General features: G+C 49.3%; 1 protein-coding gene across 1 annotated transcript in view; it reads left to right on the top strand.

The window, feature by feature from the left end:
* Positions 1 to 25684, top strand: part of LOC121585310 (vacuolar protein sorting-associated protein 13B-like) — a 719687-nt gene that overhangs the window by 525709 nt on the left and 168294 nt on the right. The window contains exons 35-36 of the mRNA XM_045226113.1: positions 15038 to 15788; positions 16056 to 16193. Of these exons, the coding sequence (XP_045082048.1) occupies positions 15038 to 15788; positions 16056 to 16193 (889 nt within the window). The remainder of the gene's footprint in view (positions 1 to 15037; positions 15789 to 16055; positions 16194 to 25684) is intronic.

Below are 25684 nucleotides of genomic sequence, written 5' to 3'. Positions count from 1 at the left end.
GTACAGTGGTGTTGTTGAACAGCTTGGCACAGTCATCTAATATCCCTGGATGTTGGTTTAGGTACTGTAGGTTTAATGTAGAGCCAGAGGATCTGCTCTCCTGTTGTGAGGGTTTCACATGTTCTACTCCTGGTTGAGCTGTGATAGTTGGACAGCATTTCATGTCCTGTGATCTAATGTCTGTCTACATTCTAGTTCAGGTCAGTGAGGTGTATGGGGCTGTTCTAAGGTCAGATCCTAGTCGAGGAGAATCTGTTTACTTTCAGACATGCAGCAGTTCTAAGGTCAGATCTTCTGTAATGGGGCTGTTCTAAGGTTCAGATCTTCTGTAATGGGGCTGTTCTAAGGTCAGATCTTCTGTCATGGGGCTGTTCTATGGTCAGATCTTCTGTCATGGGGCTGTTCTATGGTCAGATCTTCTGTCATGGGGCTGTTCTATGGTCAGATCTTCTGTCATGGGGCTGTTTTATGGTCAGATCTTCTGTCATGGGGCTGTTCTAAGGTCAGATCTTCTGTCATGGGGCTGTTCTATGGTCAGATCTTCTGTAATGGGGCTGTTCTAAGGTTCAGATCTTCTGTAATGGGGCTGTTCTAAGGTTCAGGTCTTCTGTCTGTTACCTAGTGCTTCTAGTCCATGTCAGAGAGGTGTCAGTGAGGTGTCAGAGAGGATGTAGAGGAGGTATGCTGGCCTCCAGCTGGTTGGACAGACCTCTTTGGGCTGTTTTGCTTTCAGACACAGATGTGTTGTAAGTGTTGTCTGTAAATGTGGGAGCTGAGATCTACAGGGGTTAGGAGCTAAGGGGCACCAGGGGTTACTAACCCGGTTAGACTGCCTGGTTAGCCCTCTCTGAGAGACCCATCAGTTTCCACTGACCCTGGGTCTCCCATTCAGGTGGCCTTTATTTTCTCTAGCTTTGTTGCTGCAGCGAGGAATAATAAATACGTATCCCTGTGCACCCAGCTCCTTTTTCCATTTGGCTGGCTGACATCTGTTCAGTAAGAGCATTGGCTCAACTTATCTTAAACATACATATTGTCATAGTGAGTGTTCATCTTCCTCTGCCCTTTGTTATGAAACCCTATCTGTTCTGGAGGAGCAGCGCTGACCCCTCGTATGGCGAACCAACTGCTAACTTGACAGCCAGTCAAAACAACTCACCTTCCCCCTCTACCCCTGTGCCAAACGGTGCACCCCCACACCTCTCTCTTCACCCCCCAGACCCCTTCTCAAAGCACAGCCCCGGCACATTCTTCAGTTCACCTCTGAAACACAATCTATTTGAGATCAGTAGCAGATCAGTGAATTGCTCTCTCGTATCGGTTTGTCAAAATTGGCGTGAAACTCCCAGATAAAATCAGTAGAGCTGGAATTCTATTAGAGGAGAAACAAATGCTGTCTTTGAGGAGAGGTTAGTGGGGCCTCCGGGTGACCTGGGGATCAGGTTACTGCTCAGGGGAGGAGACTGGGTGGGGGGGTTGAGGGGAGGAGACAGTGGAGGAGGGGTGAAAAGGAGAGGTAAGGAAGGGGACAGACTAGAAGACGGGGGTGCCCTCTCCCTCTCAGCCTGCAGGGGAAATGGGGTCACCGCCCTGCCACCCCCCAGGGGTAACACCAGACCAACCAAAACAGAACAGGTTGTCCCATACGGGCACTGAATTCTTCCTGCTCCTACAGAGAAAACCTCCCTACACCTGTATAATCATGATCCCACTATAATACACATGTATAATACACCTGTACTGTATAATACACCACTATAATACACATACATGGGGCGGCAGGTAGCTTAGTGGTTAAGAGCGTTGTGCCAGTAACCGAAAGGTCGCTGGTTCTAATCCCCGAGCCGACTAGGTGAAAAATCTGTCGATGTGCCCTTGAGCAAGGCACTTAACCCTCTGGATAAGAGTGTCTGCTAAATGACTAAAAATGTAAATGTAAAAATAATACACCACTATAATACACCTGTATAATCATGATCCCACTATAATAACAGGTGAGAGATGGCGTTAGGTTCTTCTCCCTGGATCATGTAGCTAGCTGCCAGGAGTGTTCTTCTCAGGACTGGAGCGATCTCCCCTGAGAGGTACTGAGGATCACAACACACACACACACTCCCCGGCTCTTCACCATCCTCGTCCCGTAGCGCCACCTAGGGCCCAACGTACTCCTTTGGAGTAGAGTTAGAGTAGATGTAGTTAGGGGTGTGAACAGTTTGTGTCGTGGTCCTCTGTAGCTCAATTGGTAGAGCACGGCGCTTGTAACGCCAGGGTAGTGGGTTCGATCCCCGGGACCACCCATACGTAAAAATGTATGCACACATGACTGTAAGTCGCTTTGGATAAAAGCGTCTGCTAAATGGCATATTATTATTATTATTATTATGAACAGTGCTTGTGCCCATAGAAATAGACATGGGGCGCGGGATGTTCCCCAATGCTGGAAGTTTGGGAACCCCTGAGTTAGAGTAGAGGTAGGTTAGAGTAGGGTAAGGTAGAGTTAGGTTAGGTTAGAGTAGGGTAAGGTAGAGTTAGGTTAGGTTAGAGTAGGGTAAGGTAAAGGTAGAGTTAGTTTAGGTTAGAGTAGGGTAAGGTAAAGGTAGAGTTAGGTTAGGTTAGAGTAGGGTAAGGTAAAGGTAGAGTTAGGTTAGAGTAGGGTAAGGTAGAGTTAGGTTAGAGTAGGGTAAGGTAAAGGTAGAGTTAGGTTAGGTTAGAGTAGGGTAAGGTAAAGGTAGAGTTAGGTTAGGTTAGAGTAGGGTAAGGTAAAGGTAGAGTTAGGTTAGGTTAGAGTAGGGTAAGGTAAAGGTAGAGTTAGGTTAGGTTAGAGTAGGGTAAGGTAAAGGTAAAGGTAGAGTTAGGTTAGGTTAGAGTAGGGTAAGGTAAAGGTAGAGTTAGGTTAGAGTAGGGTAAGGTAAAGGTAGAGTTAGGTTAGGTTAGAGTAGGGTAAGGTAAAGGTAGAGTTAGGTTAGGTTAGGGTAAGGTAGAGTTAGGTTAGAGTAGGGTAAGGTAAAGGTAGAGTTAGGTTAGAGTAGGGTAAGGTAAGGTAAAGGTAGAGTTAGGTTAGAGCTGTGTGGAGTGGCTGGGACTGGCTGTAACTTGATAATGATGATTAGCTCTCTGTGGTGTGGTGTGGTGATGTGCTGCTGTCTGCAGTCCTGCTCTGCTCTGCTGTGTGGACTGGTTCTGGTCCGGTACTGATGATTAGCTCTCTGTGGTGTGGTGTGGTGTGGTGATGTGCTGCTGTCTGCAGTCCTGCTCTGCTCTGCTGTGTGGACTGGTTCTGGTCCGGTACTGATGATTAGCTCTCTGTGGTGTGGTGTGGTGTGGTGATGTGCTGCTGTCTGCAGTCCTGCTCTGCTCTGCTGTGTGGACTGGTTCTGGTCCGGTACTGATGATTAGCTCTCTGTGGTGTGGTGTGGTGTGGTGATGTGCTGCTGTCTGCAGTCCTGCTCTGCTCTGCTGTGTGGACTGGTTCTGGTCCGGTACTGATGATTAGCTCTCTGTGGTGTGGTGTGGTGCTGCTCTCTCCAGTCCTGAGCTGACTGGTTTGTTCTGGTCTGACTAACACCTCAAAGCCTAAAACATGGGTCAAGGTTCACAGGGGTGAGACATGTCAATCACTCTGGCGCTCTGTACTAACACACGCAGACACACACACACACACACACACACACACACACACACACACACACACACCGGTTTAGCCCAGCTCACTGTGGGACCGTCGGCATGTGTAAACATTGGGCCTGAATATTAGATTAGTAAATTACCCCCTCAAACACACACACACACACACACGCACGCATGCACACATTTAAGCACAAACACACACACACACTCTCGATGTGAAAGCTACATAGAAGTGTTGATGATAGTTAATGAGAGCCAGTTGTTCCTCCATCCAGGGAAGAGGAGAGGAGAGGAGAGGAGAGGAGAGGAGAGGAGAGGAGAGGAGAGGAGAGGAGAGGAGAGGAGAGGAGAGGAGAGGAGAGGAGAGGAGAGGAGAGGAGAGGAGAGAATACATTTGATGCTGCTGTAGCCTCTCTTCTCTCAGCAATTAAACATGACCTCAGGGTACTTCTCTCTCTCTCTCGCTCTCCCCTCCCTCTCTTCCCCTCCCTCCCTCTTTCTCTTCCTCGCTCTCTCTCGCTCTCCCCCTCCCTCACTCCCCCCCTCCTCTCTGAAACACTGAGCAGAGCTTCTCTCTCTGCTGTTTTTGTGGCTAAATATTTGTAATCAAACCAAGGCTGTGGCGCATGCAGGCCAACTGCTTATGTAGGGGAGAATGTTTTCAAGTCCAATAAGTAAGAAAGGCCCGTCTGTTGGAGCCAACTTTCTGTTGCAAGGCTGCGGAGCGCAGCACAGTTCAGCTGTGTTGTGATGTGTTGTGTTCTCGTCCCCACAGGGAGGATATTGACTCATTCTGCTCAGCTCTTTGCTGCTTTTTGTTATTACACTTTTTATCCAGCTAGCTACAGGTTTTAGCCCGCTAGCTACAGGTTTTATCCAGCTAGCTATAGGTTTTATCCAGCTAGCTACAGGTTTTAGCCTGCTAGCTACAGGTTTTATCCAGCTAGCTACAGGTTTTATCCAGCTAGCTACAGGTTTTAGCCTGCTAGCTACAGGTTTTATCCAGCTAGCTACAGGTTTTATCCAGCTAGCTACAGGTTTTATCCAGCTAGCTACAGGTTTTATCCTGCTAGCTATAGGTTTTATCCAGTTAGCTACAGGTTTTAGCCCGCTAGCTACAGGTTTTATCCAGCTAGCTACAGGTTTTATCCAGCTAGCTACAGGTTTTATCCAGCTAGCTACAGGTTTTATCATTTGGTGTTTGTTTCATCGCCCTGATTCCTCCAGACCACACAACAGAGCGAGGGAGAGAGCAGATGAGATGAATAACAAGGGAGGGTGGTGTTTCTCCAGTGTAAAGGTGCATTGATTCTACCTCCAGGCCCAGGCCCTGCTCCCGCTCCCTGCCTGGTCCCATCCAGCCTCTCCCTCCCTATGCTGGGGCCTTTCAGCCCGTCAGCAGCCCCGGGTCCTCTAGAGTCTCTGGGTCCTGATGTGTTCTCATTCAGTAATGAAATCCTCCTCTGCTCTCTGTGGGTAGGGAGCAGAGGAACAGGAGGGGGACGGAGAGAGGGGGACGGAGAGAGAGAGAGAGAGAGAGAGAGAGAGAGAGAGAGAGAGAGAGAGAGAGAGAGAGAGAGAGAGAGAGAGAGAGAGAGAGAGAGAGAGAGAGAGAGAGAGAGAGAGAGAGAGAGAGAGAGAGAGAGAGAGAGAGAGAGAGAGAGAGAGAGAGAGAGAGAGAGAGGGGGACAGAGAGAGAGAGAGAGAGAGAGAGGAGAGAGAGGGGGACAGAGAGAGAGAGGAGAGAGAGGGGGACGGAGAGAGGGGTGGAAACAGGGATGTCTGACCAAGGGCCTCAGGAATGTCAACATGTCTGTGGTAATACTGTCACCGGATGTTTACCACCCCATGTCCAACTGGTCCTGTCCAACACTGTGGCATCACAGAACACAAGAGCCCTCTGACACGTCAGGAAAATATTAGGGCTCTGTTGTTGCTCACATCCTGCCTAAGAGAAGGAGAGACGAGAGACACCCAGCGGTGCCCTGAGGGTGCTGCTCTCCTCTCCTCTCCTCTCCTCTCCTCTTTCCTCTCTCTCTCTCTCTCTCTCTCTCTCTCTCTCTCTCTCTCTCTCTCCCCCAAGAGCACTATATAGTGTTTAAACTGTAGTTGACAGTCTCTCTGAGCTAATCTGCCTCCATTAGCTAGCGGAGGTCAGCATCTCTCTCTGGTTCTTTGTTGTGGTTGAGCAGCAGTGTGGTTCAGAGCAGAGCAGGTTGTCTTTGTTATTCAAACTAAGTTCAGCAGCGTATTAAAGAGCTCTTTGATGCTGTGATCTGCTGTTTCTGTGGAGCGACTAACTGACTTCAGATTATATCTTTCCCCCAGAAAATGATGTTTTTTATGGCACTTCAGTTAAGTATGATTATTTTCTTCCAAACGAGGTCATTGTGTTGAGGTCGTCAGAATGCAGGAGCAATTAGAACAGAACAGTGCCCTGCCGTTCACTTTATGGTCTGTATGAAGAATAGAGTACCACAGCATGGCTTCAGCTGGAACATTTACAAGTCAAGGTTCAGCTTCATATAGGCCACCAGTAAACCAACAATGAACTGTTTACTGTACTTCAGTCTCTTTTATCCCAAGTGATTTACAACAGTGAGTGCAGAAACCTTAGGGCAGTGTCCCTCTCAGCTGTAGTGAAAAACAGCTTTCCTTCTGATCTTCCCTGATTCCCACAGCTAGAGCTGTCCCTTCTTAATGATGTCACTGGGCTGACCTCTCACTCCGTAGCTAGAGCTGTCCCTTCTTAATGATGTCACTGGGCTGACCTCACATTCAGTAGCTAGAGCTGTCCCTTCTTAATGATGTCACTGGGCTGACCTCTCACTCAGTAGCTAGAGCTGTCCCTTCTTAATGATGTCACTGGGCTGAACTCACATTTAGTAGCTAGAGCTGTCCCTTCTTAATGATGTCACTGGGCTGACCTCTCACTCCGTAGCTAGAGCTGTCCCTTCTTAATGATGTCACTGGGCTGACCTCTCACTCCGTAGCTAGAGCTGTCCCTTCTTAATGATGTCACTGGGCTGAACTCACATTTAGTAGCTAGAGCTGTCCCTTCTTAATGATGTCACTGGGCTGACCTCTCACTCAGTAGCTAGAGCTGTCCCTTCTTAATGATGTCACTGGGCTGACCTCTCACTCAGTAGCTAGAGCTGTCCCTTCTTAATGATGTCACTGGGCTGACCTCTCACTCAGTAGCTAGAGCTGTCCCTTCTTAATGATGTCACTGGGCTGACCTCTCACTCAGTAGCCATGTCCTCAACATTCTAATTATACCACTGCCACTGACCCCTGAATTAACAATGATGTCGCTTACTAATGATGTTACTGGAGCTGAGCAGTGATGTTCTGCTCTATCTAAACTACTGTAGGCATTTTGAACCATTTCATTTGTCTGAAGGGACAAACTCCGCCTACCCAGCGGACCAGGAGAGCTAAATCAAGTATGCCTACTGCTCTGACAAATCAGATATCTCAAATCACCGTTCCTACAGCTTCCACAACCACACAGGAAAGTTTGATACTAGCCTAGGTGAGATTTCATCCCTTTAAAACCATGACCAGAGAGAGACTGACAAAGAATACAGCAAAGAGCTGCTGTTTTTTAAAGTTTTTATTCAGCACTGTCAACAGTGCTTTTATTCAAGACTTTTGTAAACAGAAATGTCCTTCTTCCTACTTCCCCTCGCGCTGCAGCTGAGTAGCCGTGTATCAGTAGCCCTGAGTTTGTATTATTAGTAGCTCCTCATGTCTATTTTAATATCGAGGAATATTTTACTTACTCTGGTCATAGGAACAACATGAATTTGTGCATGAGGCAAAAATAATGTGGTGTGACTTGAGTTTGGCCATCAGGTGGAAGACTGTCCCCCCTCTCTCTGGTCAGTGTCACCAGAGGAAAGGAGAGAGCGGGGGACCGTGAGACGACCGTCTGCTGCTCTCCTCCTCCCTCCGCTGAGACTCACCGTCAGTCCAGTCAGATACGAAAAGTCCATGATTTCAATTTATGCTCAGCTGTGCCTCGCAAGTGATACAACAACTGATCTGTTTTGTTATCAAAGCTCGAGTTTTGAAATATAATATGGTCTGAGAAGAACAATATTGGCAGGCCAGGCATATAGCCAATATGCTGTGGAAATGTATTAGGCCTACTGCAAAAACTTAATTCCTACAGAACTGTTTTTATTAGGTTAATGTTGCATAGGCTTATATATTTTAAGTCATGTTTAAAAATAAATCTGAGTGGTAGATCTCTGCTTGCTTTTTGACTCCGAAAGTGATCTTGACTCAGAAAAGGTTGGTGACCACTGTTGTAGAGGAATGTACCCTGTCTGTCTGACACCACTCTCCATCCTCTAGAGGAATGTACCCTGTCTGTCTGACACCACTCTCCATCCTCTAGAGGAATGTACCCTGTCTGTCTGACACCACTCTCCATCCTCTAGAGGAATGTACCCTGTCTGTCTGACACCACTCTCCATCCTCTAGAGGAATGTACCCTGTCTGTCTGACACCACTCTCCATCCTCTAGAGGAATGTACCCTGTCTGTCTGACACCACTCTCCATCCTCTAGAGGAATGTACCCTGTCTGTCTGACACCACTCTCCATCCTCTAGAGGAATGTACCCTGTCTGTCTGACACCACTCTCCATCCTCTAGAGGAATGTACCCTGTCTGTCTGACACCACTCTCCATCCTCTAGAGGAATGTACCCTGTCTCTCTGACACCACTCTCCATCCTCTAGAGGAATGTACCTTGTCTGTCTGACACCACTCTCCATCCTCTAGAGGAATGTACCCTGTCTGTCTGACACCACTCTCCATCCTCTAGAGGAATGTACCCTGTCTGTCTGACACCACTCTCCATCCTCTAGAGGAATGTACCCTGTCTGTCTGACACCACTCTCCATCCTCTAGAGGAATGTACCTTGTCTGAGTTATTCTCCTAGGATCTGGGTCAGAGGTCACACAGATGTGTCCTGGGTGATTAGCATTTTGACACCCGTGGTTTGCGTAGTGATTGGCATGTTGAGATCCGTGGTTTGTGTGGTTTCACACCCCTGGGATGTGACTCTCTCAGTGGATAAAATGCCCACAAGTACAGAGAATACAGGGCCTTCAGAAAGTATTCACACCCCTTGACTTATTCCACATTTTGTTGTGTTACAGCCTGAATACAAAATGGATTAAACATATATTTTTTCTCACTCAACTACATACAATACTCCATAATGACAAAGTGAAAACATGTTTTTTGAAATTTTTGCTAATTTATTGAAGATGAAATATCTCATTTACATAAGTTTTCACACCCCTGAGTCAAGACTTTGTAGAAGCACTTTTGGCAGCGATTACAGCTGTGATTTAAGTCAAATCTATAACTCGGCCACTCAGGAACATTCACTGTCTTCTTGGTAAACAACTCCAGTGTACATTTGGCCTGGTGTTTTAGGCTGTTGTCCTGCTGAAAGGTGATTTAATCTCCCAGCAGACTGAACCAGGTTTTCCTCTAGGATTTTGGCTGTGCTTAGCTCCATTACATAAGTAAAAGGGATATTCATTGTCTGCTTTTTTAAATGTTTACCCATCTACCAATAGGTGCCATTTTTGTGAGGCATTGTCAAACCTCCCTGGTCTTTGTGTTTGAATCTGTGTTTGAAATTCACTGCTCAACTGAGGGACCTTACAGTTAATTGTATGTGTGGGGTATAGAGGAGTTAGTCATTATAAAACTAATGTTAACCACAGAGTGCCTTGCAAAAGTATTCATCCCCCTTGGCGTTTTTCCTATTTTGTTGCATTACAACCTGTAATTTAAATGGATTTTTATTTGGATTTGGATGTAATGGACATACACAAAATAGTCCAAATTGGTGAAGTGAAATGAAATATTTTATTTATTTATAATAAATAATAACGGAAAAGTGGTGCGTGCATATGTATTCACCCCCTTTGCTATGAAGCCCCTAAATAAGATATGGTGCAACCAATTACCTTCAGAAGTCACATAATTAGTTAAATAAAGTCCACCTGTGTGCAATCTAAGTGTCACATGATCTGTCACATGATCTCAGTATATATACACCTGTTCTGAAAGGCCCCAGAGTCTGCAACACCACTAAGCAAGGGGCACCACCAAGCAAGCGGCACCATGAAGACCAAGGAGCGGTCCAAACAGGTCAGGGACAAAGTTGTGGAGAAGTACAGATCAGGGTTGGGTTATAAAAAATATCAGAAACTTTGAACATCCCACGGGATGATATGGCACCACAACAAACCTGCCAAGAGAGGGCCGCCCACCAAAACTCACGGACCATCATGATAACCCTGAAGGAGCTGCAAAGCGCCACAGCGGAGATTGGAGTATCTGTCCATAGGACCACTTTAAGCCGTACACTCCACAGAGCTGGGCTTTACAGAAGAGTGGCCAGAAAAAAGCCATTGCTTAAAGAAAAAAATAAGCAAACACGTTTGGTGTTCGCCAAAAGGCATGTGGGAGACTCCCCAAACATATGGAAGAAGGTCCTCTGGTCAGATGAGACTAAAATAGATATTTTTGGCCATCAAGGAAAACGCTATGTCTGGCGCAAACCCAACACCTCTCATCACCCCGAGAACACCATCCCCACAGTGAAGCATGGTGGTGGCAGCATCATGTGTGGGGATATTTTTCATCGGCAGGGACTGGGAAACTGGTCAGAATTGAAGGAATGATGGATGGTGCTAAATACAGGGAAATTCTTGAGGGAAACCTGTTTCAGTCTTCCAGAGATTTGAGACTGGGACGGAGGTTCACCTTCCACCAGGACAATGACCCTAAGCATACTGCTAAAGCAACACTCGAGTGGTTTAAGGGGAAACATTTAAATGTTTTGAAATGGCCTAGTCAAAGCCAAGACCTCAATCCAATTGAGAATCTGTGGTATGACTTAAAGATTGCTGTACACCAGCGGAACCCATCCAACTTGAAGGAGCTGGAGCAGTTTTGCATGCTCAAGTTTTCAGTTTTTTTTGTCTTATTTCTTGTTTATTTCACAAGAAAAAATATTTTGCATCTTCAAAGTGGTAGGCATGTTGTGTAAATCAAATGATACAAACCCCCCAAAAATCAATTTTAATTCCAGGTTGTAAGGCAACAAAATAGGAAAAATGCCAAGGGGGGTGAATACTTTCGCAAGCCACTGTATGTGACTTGTTAAGCAAATGTTTACTCCTGAACTTATATTAGGCTTGCCATAACAAATGGTTTAATACTTATTGACTCAAGACATTTCAGCTTTTCATTTGTAATTAATTGGTAAACATTTTCTAAAAACATAATTCCACTTTGACATTATGGGGTATTGTACAGTATGTAGGGTAGTGACACCAAATCTAAATGTAATCCATTTTAAATTCAGGCTGTAACACAACAACATGTGGAAAAAGTTACTTTACTTCCTGATATGTTTCTAGGTTCAGGATGGTAATTATAACAACCTTGATGTGTTCACAAGGGAGACAAATAGCTGTCTAGGAGACCGATGGAAGCAGCCAATACTAGGGGTGTGTGTGTGACTGTGTGCGTGCAAGTTTTCTTATGTTCTTTTTCCCTCCATTCTTACATTTTACATTTTAGTCATTTTAGCAGACGCCCTTATCCAGAGCGACTTACAGTTAGTGAGTGCATACATTTTCATACTGGCCCCCCCGTGGGAAAACGAACCCACAACCCTGGCGTTGCAAGCGCCATGCTCTACCAACTGAGCTACAGGGGATTCTTCTTGCCATCTACCTTGACAACTTCGTTAGCTAATTCCTGAAGTACTTACATTATGTTGATTTGTTTCCAAGAAAATAATAGGTCTAGAACCTCTTATGTGCATCTATCTATATTTAGAGAAAGTAGTAGTATCTTAGCAAGCAGTCTCATGGCTGTATTGGTGAGGAACAGAGTAGACTGGGCTGGAAACCCTGTTACCCACAGAGAGAGAGAGTGAGTGAGTGAGTGAGTGAGTGAGTGAGTGAGTGAGTGAGTGAGTGAGTGAGTGAGTGAGTGAGAGAGAGAGAGAGAATCAGTGGTTTTCTTCTCTGTTCCTCCCGGCAGCTGCTCTACTTATTCACCCTCTTCCGTTCTGACGAGGAGGTGGATGTTTGCGTTCGCCGGATACCTTAACCAATTACAAGTTCCCCCTAACACAATACACATGGAGCAGAGTGTCTAGTGGTCGTTACTGCCTCTATTGCAATGCTTGGAAAATGTTACATTTCTGTAGAAAAAAGAGACAGAGAGACACAGACAGAGAGCACATCCTTTCCTCATTAGTTGGAGAAGAGAGAGGTTTTGGCACAGGGACTGTATGGAAGCCCTGAACTGTGTTTTATATGGTTCTTGTTTTTAGCCTTTGATGACACTGTTTAGAATAGGAAATATCTAATAACTCAGGCATTCTGTTTAAAGCTGTGCCAGTGGGCTCAGTATATGACTGGAGGCCTGAAACACTATATCCTATACTGACATAGTATACATTTAACTCTCAGGAAGGAGGAACGCTGGATGTAGTGGGAGAGATCGAGGCAGCTGAGAGAACAGGATGAGGAGAGAGAGGGAGACTGAAAGACTGCTGAGAGAACAGGCTGAGGAGAGAGAGGGAGACTGAAATACTACTGAGAGAACAGGCTGAGGAGAGAGAGGGAGAGGGAGACTGAAAGACTGCTGAGAGAACAGGCTGAGGAGAGAGAGGGAGAGGGAGACTGAAATACTGCTGAGAGAACAGGCTGAGGAGAGAGAGGGAGACTGAAAGACTGCTGAGAGAACAGGCTGTGGAGAGAGAGGGAGGGAGACTGAAAGACTGCTGAGAGAACAGGCTGAGGAGAGAGAGAGAGGGAGACTGAAAGACTGCTGAGAGAACAGGGTGAGGAGAGAGAGGGAGAGGTAGACTGAAAGACTGCTGAGAGAACAGGCTGAGGAGAGAGAGGGAGGGAGACTGAAAGACTGCTGAGAGAACAGGCTGAGGAGAGAGAGGGAGACTGAAAGACTGCTGAGAGAACAGGCTGAGGAGAGAGAGAGAGGGAGACTGAAAGACTGCTGAGAGAACAGGGTGAGGAGAGAGAGGGAGAGGTAGACTGAAAGACTGCTGAGAGAACAGGCTGAGGAGAGAGAGGGAGGGAGACTGAAAGACTGCTGAGAGAACAGGCTGAGGAGAGAGAGGAGAGGGAGACTGAAAGACTGCTGAGAGAAGAGTGTGGAGAGAGAGAGGGAGAGAGAGACTGAAAGACTGCTGAGAGAACAGTCTGTGGAGAGGGAGACTGAAAGACTGCTGAGAGAACAGGCTGAGTAGAGAGAGAGAGGGAGACAGACAAAGAAAAATAGAGGGAAGGGGTTGGGGTAATAGGAACCATGTGCAGGTTGGCCAAATGGGGAGGGGGACGGGAGACAAGGCCGGACACAGAGAGCTTCTCTAAAACAGATTCTTTATGGATTAATTCTCATGTTCATGTACTGGGGACTTTCTACCATTATCATTAACTAACATCAGATAGGGTCTGTTAGAGATGTCAGGGAGGCTGCTCTAGGACAGTCATGTTATTAAACCTGGCAGTATAGACCACATCAGAGAACTCTCAGGAGACTGCTCTAAGACAGTCATGTTATTAAACCTGGCAGTATAGACCACATCAGAGAACTCTCAGGAGGCTGCTCTAAGACAGTCATGTTATTAAACCTGGCAGTATAGACCACATCAGAGAACTCTCAGGAGACTGCTCTAAGACAGTCATGTTATTAAACCTGGCAGTATAGACCACATCAGAGAACTCTCAGGAGGCTGCTCTAAGACAGTCATGTTATTAAACCTGGCAGTATAGACCACATCAGAGAACTCTCAGGAGACTGCTCTAAGACAGTCATGTTATTAAACCTGGCAGTATAGAGCACATCAGAGAACTCTCAGGAGGCTGCTCTAAGACAGTCATGTTATTAAACCTGGCAGTATAGAGCACATCAGACAACTCTCAGGAGACTGCTCTAAGACAGTCATGTTATTAAACCTGGCAGTATAGACCACATCAGAGAACTCTCAGGAGACTGCTCTAAGACAGTCATGTTATTAAACCTGGCAGTATAGACCACATCAGAGAACTCTCAGGAGGCTGCTCTAAGACAGTCATGTTATTAAACCTGGCAGTATAGACCACATCAGAGAACTCTCAGGAGACTGCTCTAAGACAGTCATGTTATTAAACCTGGCAGTATAGACCACATCATATACAGTGGGGAGAACAAGTATTTGATACACTGCCGATTTTGTAAGTTTTCCTACTTACAAAGCATGTAGAGGTCTGTAATGTTTATCATAGGTACACTTCAACTGTGAGAGACGGAACACAATACACATGGAAAATGAACTTCTTCCATTTTCTAATAATTGCGCCAACAGTTGTTGCCTTCTCACCAAGCTGCTTGCCTATTGTCCTGTAGCCCATCCCAGCCTTGTGCAGGTCTACAATTTTATCCCTGATGTCCTTACACAGCTCTCTGGTCTTGGCCGTTGTGGAGAGGTTGGAGTCTGTTTGATTGAGTGTGTGGACAGGTGTCTTTTATACAGGTAACGAGTTCAAACAGGTGCAGTTAATACAGGTAATGAGTGGAGAACAGGAGGGCTTCTTAAAGAAAAACTAACAGGTCTGTGAGAGCCGGAATTCTTACTGGTTGGTAGGTGATCAAATACTTATGTCATGCAATAAAATGCAAATTAATTACTTAAAAATCATACAATGTGGTTTTCAGGATTTTTGTTTTAGATTCCGTCTCTCACAGTTGAAGTGTACCTATGATAAAAATTACAGACCTCTACATGCTTTGTAAGTAGGAAAACCTGCAAAATCGGCAGTGTATCAAATACTTGTTCTCCCCACTGTAACTCTCAGGAGGCTGCTCTAAGACAGTCATGTTATTAAACCTGGCAGTATAGACCACATTGACTTATTCCCATTTGTCATTGTTGCCATGCCACTCCTATCCCCACAGAGACAAAGGCTGGGACTCTAACATCCATAACATTGGTGCACAACCCATTCCACCCCACTGGCCACAGTCATTGTTCCAAACAATCAGATCTGCCTTCCTGGGAAAAACTTTTAAAAGGCACATGTCACATTTCGTAAGAAGTGCAAAATTATTTTAAGACCACAGAAAAAGCCTCTGAGGTTTTCTCCTTTAATGTCTGTAACTGTGTTCTGATGTTTCGGTCAGTTTATTCATGGTTTCAATCACCCAGATATTTGTTTAGGGCCCTTGTAAAGATTGAGCTGAACAAGAAACACAGTCACCAAAGAGCCTCTCAGTTGGTTGGATTGGTCCTGTGATGTCACAGTACTGCTAAAAAGCATGTGTGTGTGCGCGTCTCTCTCTGTGTCCCCCCCCAGGTGCAGCGTGGCGAGCAGCAGTGTAGCTCCTCATCAGGACCTTGCGGTGTGGACTCGTCCTCCCGTCACAGCGGGGTCCAGGACAGTGGGTTCGGCAGCGACAGCGCCAGGATCCGTATTGTCCAGATAGAGCATCAGAGTGGAGCCTCCCACCACCGCATTGCTAGACCCTCCAGGAAGTCCACCATCATCAAGAACCTCTCCTTCATCCCCTTCGACATCTTCCTGACCGCTAGTAAACTCTCTCTCATGACCTATGCCTGCTCTACTCTAGCCAAGGCCCCTAAAGAGACCCCCCCCGCCTCGCCTGAGAAGAAGGATGGAGACAGGATGACAGGGAAGAGTGCCCTGAACCAGCCAGACACCCCGGGCTACACCACCCCTACCCCAGCCCCAGCCTCCTCCTCCCCCAACCCAGGCCCTCCTACCCTGGTCCCTCTCTCAGGCCTGACAGCAGAGGACCTCCTGAACAGTAACACCTCTCCCCAGCCCCAGGCGCCCCGCGGCTCCCTGCTCTCCCTGGACTCCCTGCCTGCCCCCAGCCGCTCCTCAGCCCGCCAGGCCCTGGGGGTCACCATCGTGAGGCAGCCTGGGAGGAGAGGGGCTGGAGACCTGGTCCTGGAGCCTCTACTCTACATCCAGGTTGTCCAACCCTCGGCCCTGCTCAGCTGTCACCACCGTAAACAGAGGATGGAAGTGTCCGTGTTCGATGTGGCTCTGAGGGGAGTCTCCTCCGACTATAAGTGTCTGGGTGAGAGGAGGGGGACTTGAGCTTGTGTAGCTTTTGATGTATCACGGTCACTTTCAAAATAATAATATCATCTCTCTCTTTTCTATTTTCTCTCTTTCTCTCTTTATTTGTTATCTTTTCTCTCTCTTTCTCTCTCGCTCTCTCGCTCCCTCTCTCTCTCTCGCGCTCCCTCCCTCCCTCCCTCTCTCTCCCTCCCTCTCTCTCCCTCTCTCTCTCCCTCTCTCCCTCTCTCCCTCTCTCCCTCTCTCCCTCTCCTCCTCTCTCCAGATCCAGGGAAGTCTCTCCCGGAGGCGTTAGACTACAGTCTGTTCTGGCTCCAGACAGTAGCAGGGGAGACTGACAGTCAGACAGGCATCCCCCCTCCTCTGGCCTTTCTACAGATCAAAGACTTCCTCAATGGACCAGGTGAGGAGAGCTGTACTGAACTCACACACACTCTACAGTACACACAGTCTATACACACACACACACACAGCTGTGTTTTCCTGAAATGTCAGGACTTTTTGGAGTATACAATGTTTTCGCCATTAGAAATCTTATTTTCCCTAATCTCTAACCCTAACCCTAAAACCCTAAACCTAACCCTTAAGCTTAAAATAGCATTTGAACAAATTCAGGACCTGAAAAAAGTTATTTAGTTATAGTTTTCCTTCCTTGTCAGGACATGAAGGTGAAATTAGAGGACATTGGGGTCCTGATAATGTAGGAAAACAAGTGCACACACACTCACACACACTCACTCTCAAGTTAAAAGCATCAGTTCTCAACTCCTGTCAGGGGAGATGTCCACTGCTGTTCATCAGCTAAGCATGGAGCCACTCATGGACATTAGAAGGGTTTGAAGTACTGAAGCATCTCTGCAGGGAGTCCAACCCCACAACCCCACACATTCACCTCCAGAGGCTGACACATCACACACAAAGACTTCCTTCTCTGCTCTGTGTCCAGATGATGACATCTCTCTGTAGGATGTCTCTCTGTAGGACGTCTCTCTGTAGGATGTCTCTCTGTAGGATGTCTCTCTGTAGGACGTATCTCTGTAGGATGTATCTCTGTAGGATGTATCTCTGTAGGATGTCTCTCTGTAGGATGTCTCTCTGTAGGATGTCTCTCTGTAGGACGTCTCTCTGTAGGACGTCTCTCTATAGGACGTATCTATGTAGGATGTCTCTCTGTAGGATGTCTCTGTAGGACTTCTCTCTGTAGGACGTCTCTCTATAGGACGTATCTATGTAGGATGTCTCTCTGTAGGATGTCTCTCTGTAGGATGTCTCTCTGTAGGATGTCTCTCTGTAGGACGTCTCTCTGTAGGATGTCTCTCTGTAGGACGTATCTCTGTAGGATGTCTCTGAGCTGTCTCTCTGTAGGATGTCTCTCTGTAGGATGTCTCTCTGTAGGATGTCTCTCTGTAGGACGTCTCTCTGTAGGACGTCTCTCTGTAGGACGTATCTGAGCTGTCTCTCTGTAGGATGTCTCTCTGTAGGATGTCTCTCTGTAGGATGTCTCTAGGATGTCTCTCTGTAGGATGTCTCTCTGTAGGACGTATCTCTGTAGGATGTCTCTGAGCTGTCTCTCTGTAGGATGTCTCTCTGTAGGATGTCTCTCTGTAGGATGTCTCTCTGTAGGACGTATCTCTGTAGGATGTCTCTGAGCTGTCTCTCTGTAGGATGTCTCTGTAGGACGTCTCTCTGTAGGATGTCTCTCTGTAGGATGTCTCTCTGTAGGACGTATCTCTGTAGGATGTCTCTGAGCTGTCTCTCTGTAGGATGTCTCTCTGTAGGATGTCTCTCTGTAGGATGTCTCTCTGTAGGATGTCTCTAGGATGTCTCTCTGTAGGACGTCTCTCTGTAGGATGTCTCTCTGTAGGATGTCTCTAGGATGTCTCTCTGTAGGACGTCTCTCTGTAGGACGTCTCTCTGTAGGATGTCTCTCTGTAGGATGTCTCTAGGATGTCTCTCTGTAGGACGTCTCTCTGTAGGACATCTCTCTGTAGGATGTCTCTCTGTAGGATGTCTCTGGGATGCCTCTCTGGGATGTCTCTCAGTAGGATGTCTCACACACCTCACATACACACACACACACCAGACGCACACACACACCAGACACACACCAGACACACACACACACACACACACACACACAAACACCACACACACACCAGACACACACACACACACACACACCACACCACACACACACACACACACACAGACACACACACACCAGACACACACACCACACACACCAGACACACACACACACACACACACCACACACACACACACACACACACACACACACACACACACACACACACACACACACACACCAGACACCACACACACACACCAGACACCACACACACCAGACACACACACACACACACACCAGACACACACACACACACACACACACACACACACACACACACACACACACACACACACACACACACACACACACACACACACACACACCACACACACACACGCACACACACACACACACACACACACCCACACAAGCACGTACAAACCCACATGTTCAGCTATGTGAGTGCTGTCTTGAGATCCAATCAATTCAGATCCTGTATGTGGTGGACATATTTCTGTCATGTCCTCTAACCTTCATTGTCAGTTGTGGTTCTTGTGAGAGACTGCACAGGATGTCTGATGGTCTTGTAGTGATTAAGTTATTATGTAAAACATGATTACCTGGCGGTACTGTAGATAGTTATGTAGTTACATGACTAACTATGCTGTGGCTTTGTAGATCAGTGAGATCATATCAATCCATGGGTTCAGTAACACTGAGCTGTTCACCTTGAACCGTTGAAGAGACAGCAGCCTTGTCTGGAGCATGACACACACACACACACACACACACTAGGTTCAGAAAGGATCCAGGCCCAGTGAGGGATAGCCCTGCGTCAGGTTCTGTCCTTACATGCTACTACTGGTCCCTCCCTCCCTCCCTCCCTCCCTCCCTCCCTCCCTCCCCCCCCACTCCTCCCTCCCTCCCTACCCGCTCCCCCCTCTCCTCCCTCCCTCCCTCCCTACCCGCTCCCCCCTCTACTCCCTCCATCCCTCCCTCCCTACCCGCTCCTCCCTCCCTCCCTCCCTCACCCCTATCTACCTCCCTTTAGAAACACGGGAGACTCGAGAGTGGAGGAGGAAGGCATTCTCAATTAGCTGTGCTGTTTGGTTTACTGGCTCTGGAGGAGAGCAGACTCTTCCTGTGGATGGAGTGAGGGAGGGAGGGAGAGAGGGAGAGAGGAGAGCAGCCTCTTCCTGTGGATGGAGAGAGGGAGGGAGGGAGGGAGGGAGGGAGGAGAGCAGCCTCTTCCTGTGGATGGAGGGAGGGAGGGAGGGAGGGAGGGAGGGAGAGAGGAGAGCAGCCTCTTCCTGTGGATGGAGAGAGGGAGGGAGGGAGGGGAGGAGAGAGGAGAGCAGCCTCTTCCTATGGATGGAGTGAGGGAGGGAGGGAGGGAGGGAGAGAGGAGAGCAGCCTCTTGCTGTGGATGGAGGGAGGGAGGGAGGGAGGGAGGGAGGAGAGCAGCCTCTTCCTGTGGATGGAGGGAGGGAGGGAGGGAGAGAGGAGAGCAGCCTCTTCCTGTGGATGGAGAGAGGAGAGCAGCCTCTTCCTGTGGATGGAGAGAGGGAGGGAGAGAGGAGAGCAGCCTCTTCCTGTGGACGGAGAGAGGGATGGAGAGAGGAGAGCAGCCTCTTCCTGTGGATGGAGAGAGGGAGGGAGGGAGGGAGGGAGGGAGAGAGGAGAGCAGCCTCTTCCTGTGGATGGAGAGAGGGAGGGAGGGAGGGGAGGAGAGAGGAGAGCAGCCTCTTCCTATGGATGGAGTGAGGGAGGGAGGGAGGGAGGGAGGGAGAGAGGAGAGCAGCCTCTTCCTGTGGATGGAGGGAGGGAGGGAGGGAGGGAGGGAGGAGAGCAGCCTCTTCCTGTGGATGGAGGGAGGGAGAGAGGAGAGCAGCCTCTTCCTGTGGATGGAGAGAGGGAGGGAGGGAGGGAGAGAGGAGAGCAGCCTCTTCCTGTGGATGGAGAGAGGGAGGGAGAGAGGAGAGCAGCCTCTTCCTGTGGACGGAGAGAGGGATGGAGAGAGGAGAGCAGCCTCTTCCTGTGGATGGAGAGAGGGAGGGAGGGAGGGAGGGAGAGAGGAGAGCAGCCTCTTCCTGTGGATGGAGTGAGGGAGGGAGGGAGGGAGGGAGAGAGGAGAGCAGCCTCTTCCTGTGGATGGAGTGAGGGAGGGAGGGAGAGAGGAGAGCAGCCTCTTCCTGTGGATGGAGTGAGGGAGGGAGGGAGGGAGAGAGGTGAGCAGCCTCTTCCTGTGGATGGAGGGAGGGAGGGAGGGAGGGAGGGAGGGAGAGAGGAGAGCAGCCTCTTCCTGTGGAGGGAGGGAGGGAGAAGAGCAGCCTCTTCCTGTGGAGGGAGGGAGGGGAGAGCAGCTTCTTCCTGTGGATGGATGGAGGGAGGGAGGGAGGGGAGAGCAGCCTCTTCCTGTGGATGGATGGAGGGAGGGAGGGAGGGAGGAGAGCAGCCTCTTCCTGTGGATGGAGAGAGGGAGGGAGGGAGGGGAATGCAGCCTCTTCCTGTGGATGGAGGGAGGGAGGGAGGGAGGGAGAGAGGGAGGGAGGGGAGAGCAGCCTCTTCCTGTGGATGGATGGATGGATGGAGGGAGGGAGGGAGGGAGAGAGGGAGGGAGGGAGGGGAGAGCAGCCTCTTCCTGTGGATGGATGGATGGATCGAGGGAGGGAGGGAGGGAGGGAGGGAGAGAGGATAAAAAGGTTTTGTGTGCACTACTTTATAAAGTGGCCCAGAGCCATAGGGCTCTGGTCAAAAGTAGTGCACTATATAGGGAATAGGGTGCCATTTGGGACATAGCCCAGGTAATATTCTGTTCTGTTCCCTAAGGCCCCTCTGATTTGATGCTGTTTCTGTTTCACTCTCCGTCTCTTCCAAACAAGGCGCAAACCGCCATCAGACCAGACCAGACCGCCACAAGGCCACAGCTAGTGTACAGCGTGTTCACGTGTTTACAGCAAGCTGCCAGCAATTTACCCAGCATTTACAGAGAGCACAGGGCGAGACCAATCACAGCTCCCCTTCCAAGGATGTAACCTGCAGAGTGGAAACACTTGTAACGTGTGTGTGTGTGTGTGTGTGTGTGTGTGTGTGTGTGTGTGTGTGTGTGTGTGTGTGTGTGTGTGTACTGGGATGTAAACGGGATGAGGTTTCAGATCTGACCCTCACCATGCCTCGCCTCGCTGTGCCGCGTGGCCTGCTCATCACACACACACACACACACACACACACACACACACACACACAACACAACACACACACACAGAGGAAGGCAGCTGCAGTGAGGGTTCAAGGCTTGACCAGCCCTCTCCTCCTCTTCAATCCCCCTCTCCCTTCTTCTTCTCTTCCTGACAGTCTTTTGTCGGCCCTAGAGGTCCCGGGTGAGTTTCCTGCTCACTCTCCATTTTCTGTCTCATTCTCTTGTATGAAAGGGTCAATGAGAGAAGGTTGGAGGAGTAACAGCTACCAGTTGGAGAGAGAGAGAGAGAGAGAGAGAGAGAGAGAGAGGACCAGGTTCTCCTAGCCAGCAGTCATCTACCCAACAGGCAGGTGATAAATTAGCTGGAACAAATTGGAACCATTACAGTTTTGGGTTGCTGGAGAGCGTCAAGCCATCAGAGCACAGCGCTGTTGTCAGACCTGTATACAACCCTCCTCAGCCCTCTACCCCCCTCAACCCTCCTCAGCCCTCTACCCCCCTCAACCCTCCTCAGCCCTCTACCCCCTCAACCCTCCTCAGCCCTCTACCCCCCTCAACCCTCCTCAGCCCTCTACCCCCCTCAACCCTCCTCAGCCCTCTACCCCCCTCAACCCTCCTCAGCCCTCTACCCCCCTCAACCCTCCTCAGCCCTCTACCCCCTCAACCCTCCTCAGCCCTCTACCCCCTCAACCCTCCTCAGCCCTCTACCCCCTCAACCCTCCTCAGCCCTCTACCCCCTCAACCCTCCTCAGCCCTCTACCCCCCTCAACCCTCCTCAGCCCTCTGTAGTCCTCTACCCCCCCTCAACCCTCCTCAGCCCTCTGTAGTCCTCTACCCTCCTCAACCCTCCTCAGCCCTCTACCCCCCTCAACCCTCCTCAGCCCTCTACCCCCCTCAACCCTCCTCAGCCCTCTACCCCCCTCAACCCTCCTCAGCCCTCTACCCCCCTCAACCCTCCTCAGCCCTCTACCCCCCCTCAACCCTCCTCAGCCCTCTACCCCCTCAACCCTCCTCAGCCCTCTACCCCCTCAACCCTCCTCAACCCTCCTCAGCCCTCTACCCCCCTCAACCCTCCTCAGCCCTCTACCCCCCTCAACCCTCCTCAGCCCTCTACCCCCCTCAACCCTCCTCAGCCCTCTACCCCCTCAACCCTCCTCAGCCCTCTACCCCCCTCAACCCTCCTCAGCCCTCTACCCCCCTCAACCCTCCTCAGCCCTCTGTAGTCCTCTACCCCCCTCAACCCTCCTCAGCCCTCTGTAGTCCTCTACCCCCCTCAACCCTCCTCAGCCCTCTGTAGTCCTCTACCCCCCTCAAACCTCCTCAGCCCTCTGTAGTCGCTCTACCCCCCCAACCCTCCTCAGCCCTCTACCCCCTCAACCCTCCTCAGCCCTCTACCCCCTCAACCCTCCTCAGCCCTCTACCCCCCCTCAACCCTCCTCAACCCTCTGTAGTCCTCTACCCCTCCTCAACCCTCTGTAGTCCTCTACCCCTCTTCAACCCTCTGCCCCTCACAACCAGCCAAAACGCTGCTAATAAGAGTCAGATGATGATATGTCGGTGGCCTTACCTGACTGAGGCCAGTCAGCCTCCCTGGTGGGAACCCTGGAGGAATAGCCAGACCTCCACCATCCTGCTCCTCCTTTCCCCTGGGCCTCCCCTACTCACCACCTGATACCCCCCAATCACAGCCCTCCTCCTGGGCCTCTCCATCCTCCTCCTCCTTTCCCCTGGGCCTCCCCTACTCACCACCTGATACCCCCCAATCACAGCCCTCCTCCTGGGCCTCTCCATCCTCCTCCTCCTTTCCCCTGGGCCTCCCCTACTCACCACCTGATACCCCCAATCACAGCCCTCCTCCTGGGCCTCTCCATCCTCCCTCCTCCTTTCCCCTGGGCCTCCCCTACTCACCACCTGATACCCCCCCAATCACAGCCCTCCTCCTGGGCCTCTCCAACCTCCTCCTCCTTTCCCCCTGGGCCTCCCCTACTCACCACCTGATACCCCCCAATCACACCCCCTCCTCCTGGGCCTCTCCATCCTCCTCCTCCTTTCCCCCTGGGCCTCCCCCTACTCACCACCTGATACCCCCAATCACACCCTCCTCCTGGGCCTCTCCACCCTCCTCCTCCTTTCCCCTGGGCCTCCCCTACTCACCACCTGATACCCCCCCAATCACACCCCTCCTCCTGGGCCTCTCCAACCTCCTCCTCCTTTCCCCTGGGCCTCCCCTACTCACCACCTGATACCCCCCCAATCACACCCCTCCTCCTGGGCCTCTCCACCCTCTTCCCTACTTACCACATTGTGGAACCCCCCCCATCTCCTCTTCTCTGCCCCCATCTCCACACCTCTCACTCCAGAACCAGAACCAGTGGTTAGGGTTAGGGAATGAAAACAGAACCAGTGGTTAGGGTTAGGGAATGAAAATAGAACCAGAACCAGTGGTTAGGGTTAATGAAAACAGAACCAGAACCAGTGGTTAGGGTTAGGGAATGAAAATAGAACCAGAACCAGTGGTTAGGGTTAGGGAATGAAAACAGAACCAGAACCAGTGGTTAGGGTTAGGGAATGAAAACAGAACCAGAACCAGTGGTTAGGGTTAGGGAATGAAAACAGAACCAGAACCAGTGGTTAGGGTTAGGGAATGAAAACAGAACCAGAACCAGTGCTGCAGACTAGACCAGACTGGGGCACACATACACACGACCAGACTGTGCTCTCCTCAGGTTCGCCATAGGGTCACCGTGAGTGATCTCTTCACAGAGAGGCATGGTAACCATGGTAACAGGCGTGTTTGATCTCCATGTCATGCCATAACGTGTGTATGTGTGTGTGTTGCTGTGTCAGACCTTGATCTCTCAGTGTACCCAGCACTAATATAGTCTGGGCAGTGGGGGCTGAGGACCCAGACTGTTTAAATTAGCACTATACCTTAAGGTATGAGGTTTAGATTTGCCCTATACCTTAAGGTATGAGGTTTAGATTTGCCCTATACCTTAAGGTATGAGGTTTAGATTTGCCCTATACCTTAAGGTATGAGGTTTAGATTTGCCCTATACCTTAAGGTATGAGGTTTAGATTTGCCCTATACCTTAAGGTATGAGGTTTAAATTAGCGCTATACCTTAAGGTATGAGGTTTAAATTAGCGCTATACCTTAAGGTATGAGGTTTAAATTAGCGCTATACCTTAAGGTATGAGGTTTAAATTAGCGATAGCGATATACCTTAAGGTATGAGGTTTAAATTAGCGCTATACCTTAAGGTATGAGGTTTAAATTAGCGCTATACCTTAAGGTATGAGGTTTAAATTAGCGCTATACCTTAAGGTATGAGGTTTAAATTAGCGCTATACCTTAAGGTATGAGGTTTAAATTAGCGATATACCTTAAGGTATGAGGTTTAAATTAGCGCTATACCTTAAGATATGTGGAAGCCACTCCACCTTCTTGGGTTGTTGCTCTATTCTTGGTAGGCCACGCACTGACAGTCCTCTGATTAAAGCAGCACTGACAGTCCTCTGATTAAAGCACCACTGACAGTTCTCTGTTTAAAGCAGCACTGACAGTCAGCTGGTGGGTTAAAGCAGCACTGACAGTCCTCTGGTTAAAGCAGCACTGACAGTCCTCTGGTGGGTTAAAGCACCACTGACAGTCCTCGGCTGGGTTAAAGCACCACTGACAGTCCTCGGCTGGGTTAAAGCAACACTGACAGTCCTCGGCTGGGTTAAAGCACCACTGACAGTCCTCTGCTGGGTTAAAGCAGCACTGACAGTCCTCGGCTGGGTTAAAGCAACACTGACAGTCCTCGGCTGGGTTAAAGCACCACTGACAGTCCTCTGGTGGGTTAAAGCACCACTGACAGTCCTCGGCTGGGTTAAAGCAGCACTGACAGTCCTCGGCTGGGTTAAAGCAACACTGACAGTCCTCGGCAGGGTTAAAGCAACACTGACTGTTGGTTAAAGAACCACTGACAGTCCTCTGGTTAAAGCAGCACTGACAGTCCGCTGGTGGGTTAAAGCAGCGCTGACAGTCCGCTGGTGGGTTAAAGCAGCACTGACAGTCCGCTGGTGGGTTAAAGCAGCACTGACAGTCCGCTGGTGGGTTAAAGCAGCACTTTGTGTTTGATTGAAAGGAAGGGTGTTCCTAATAAAAACACTTGCGCGAGAAGCGAAAGGAACATCACTCCTGAACAAGGCCTTCTTTTGACATCCCAACGACACGGCGGAAGTTCCGCCATCTTTCTTCCACGAGTCCTGCCTTTTCTCCTCTCTTAGCACACGGTGAGCTCAAAGAGGCTACGTTTGAAGGCAACACGTTAAACGTGGCAGGAAGTAGAGGGGTAAGAGCTGACTGGACTTCCAGAGAATCCTATAGGACCTGGGTGTAAAAAGCTGGAGAGGTTAGCTGCTTAGTAACGTGCAGAGAGAGAGGTCCTTATCCTGATGACATAGCAGATTCTATCCGCCTGGAATTTCCTGGATTAGGCTCCATCCACAAAGGATTTGTAGTTTTCCCTGTGATAGCTATAAATCCGTCTCTGCTTGTTAATAGTTGATGTGTTTTGTTGTGAGGATCAGTTTCATCCTTCTCAACCTGCAGAGTG

Source organism: Coregonus clupeaformis, chromosome 17 (assembly GCF_020615455.1).
Source record: "Coregonus clupeaformis isolate EN_2021a chromosome 17, ASM2061545v1, whole genome shotgun sequence".
Lineage (NCBI taxonomy): Eukaryota > Metazoa > Chordata > Actinopteri > Salmoniformes > Salmonidae > Coregonus > Coregonus clupeaformis.
This window is presented reverse-complemented; position numbering and strand designations above follow the sequence as displayed.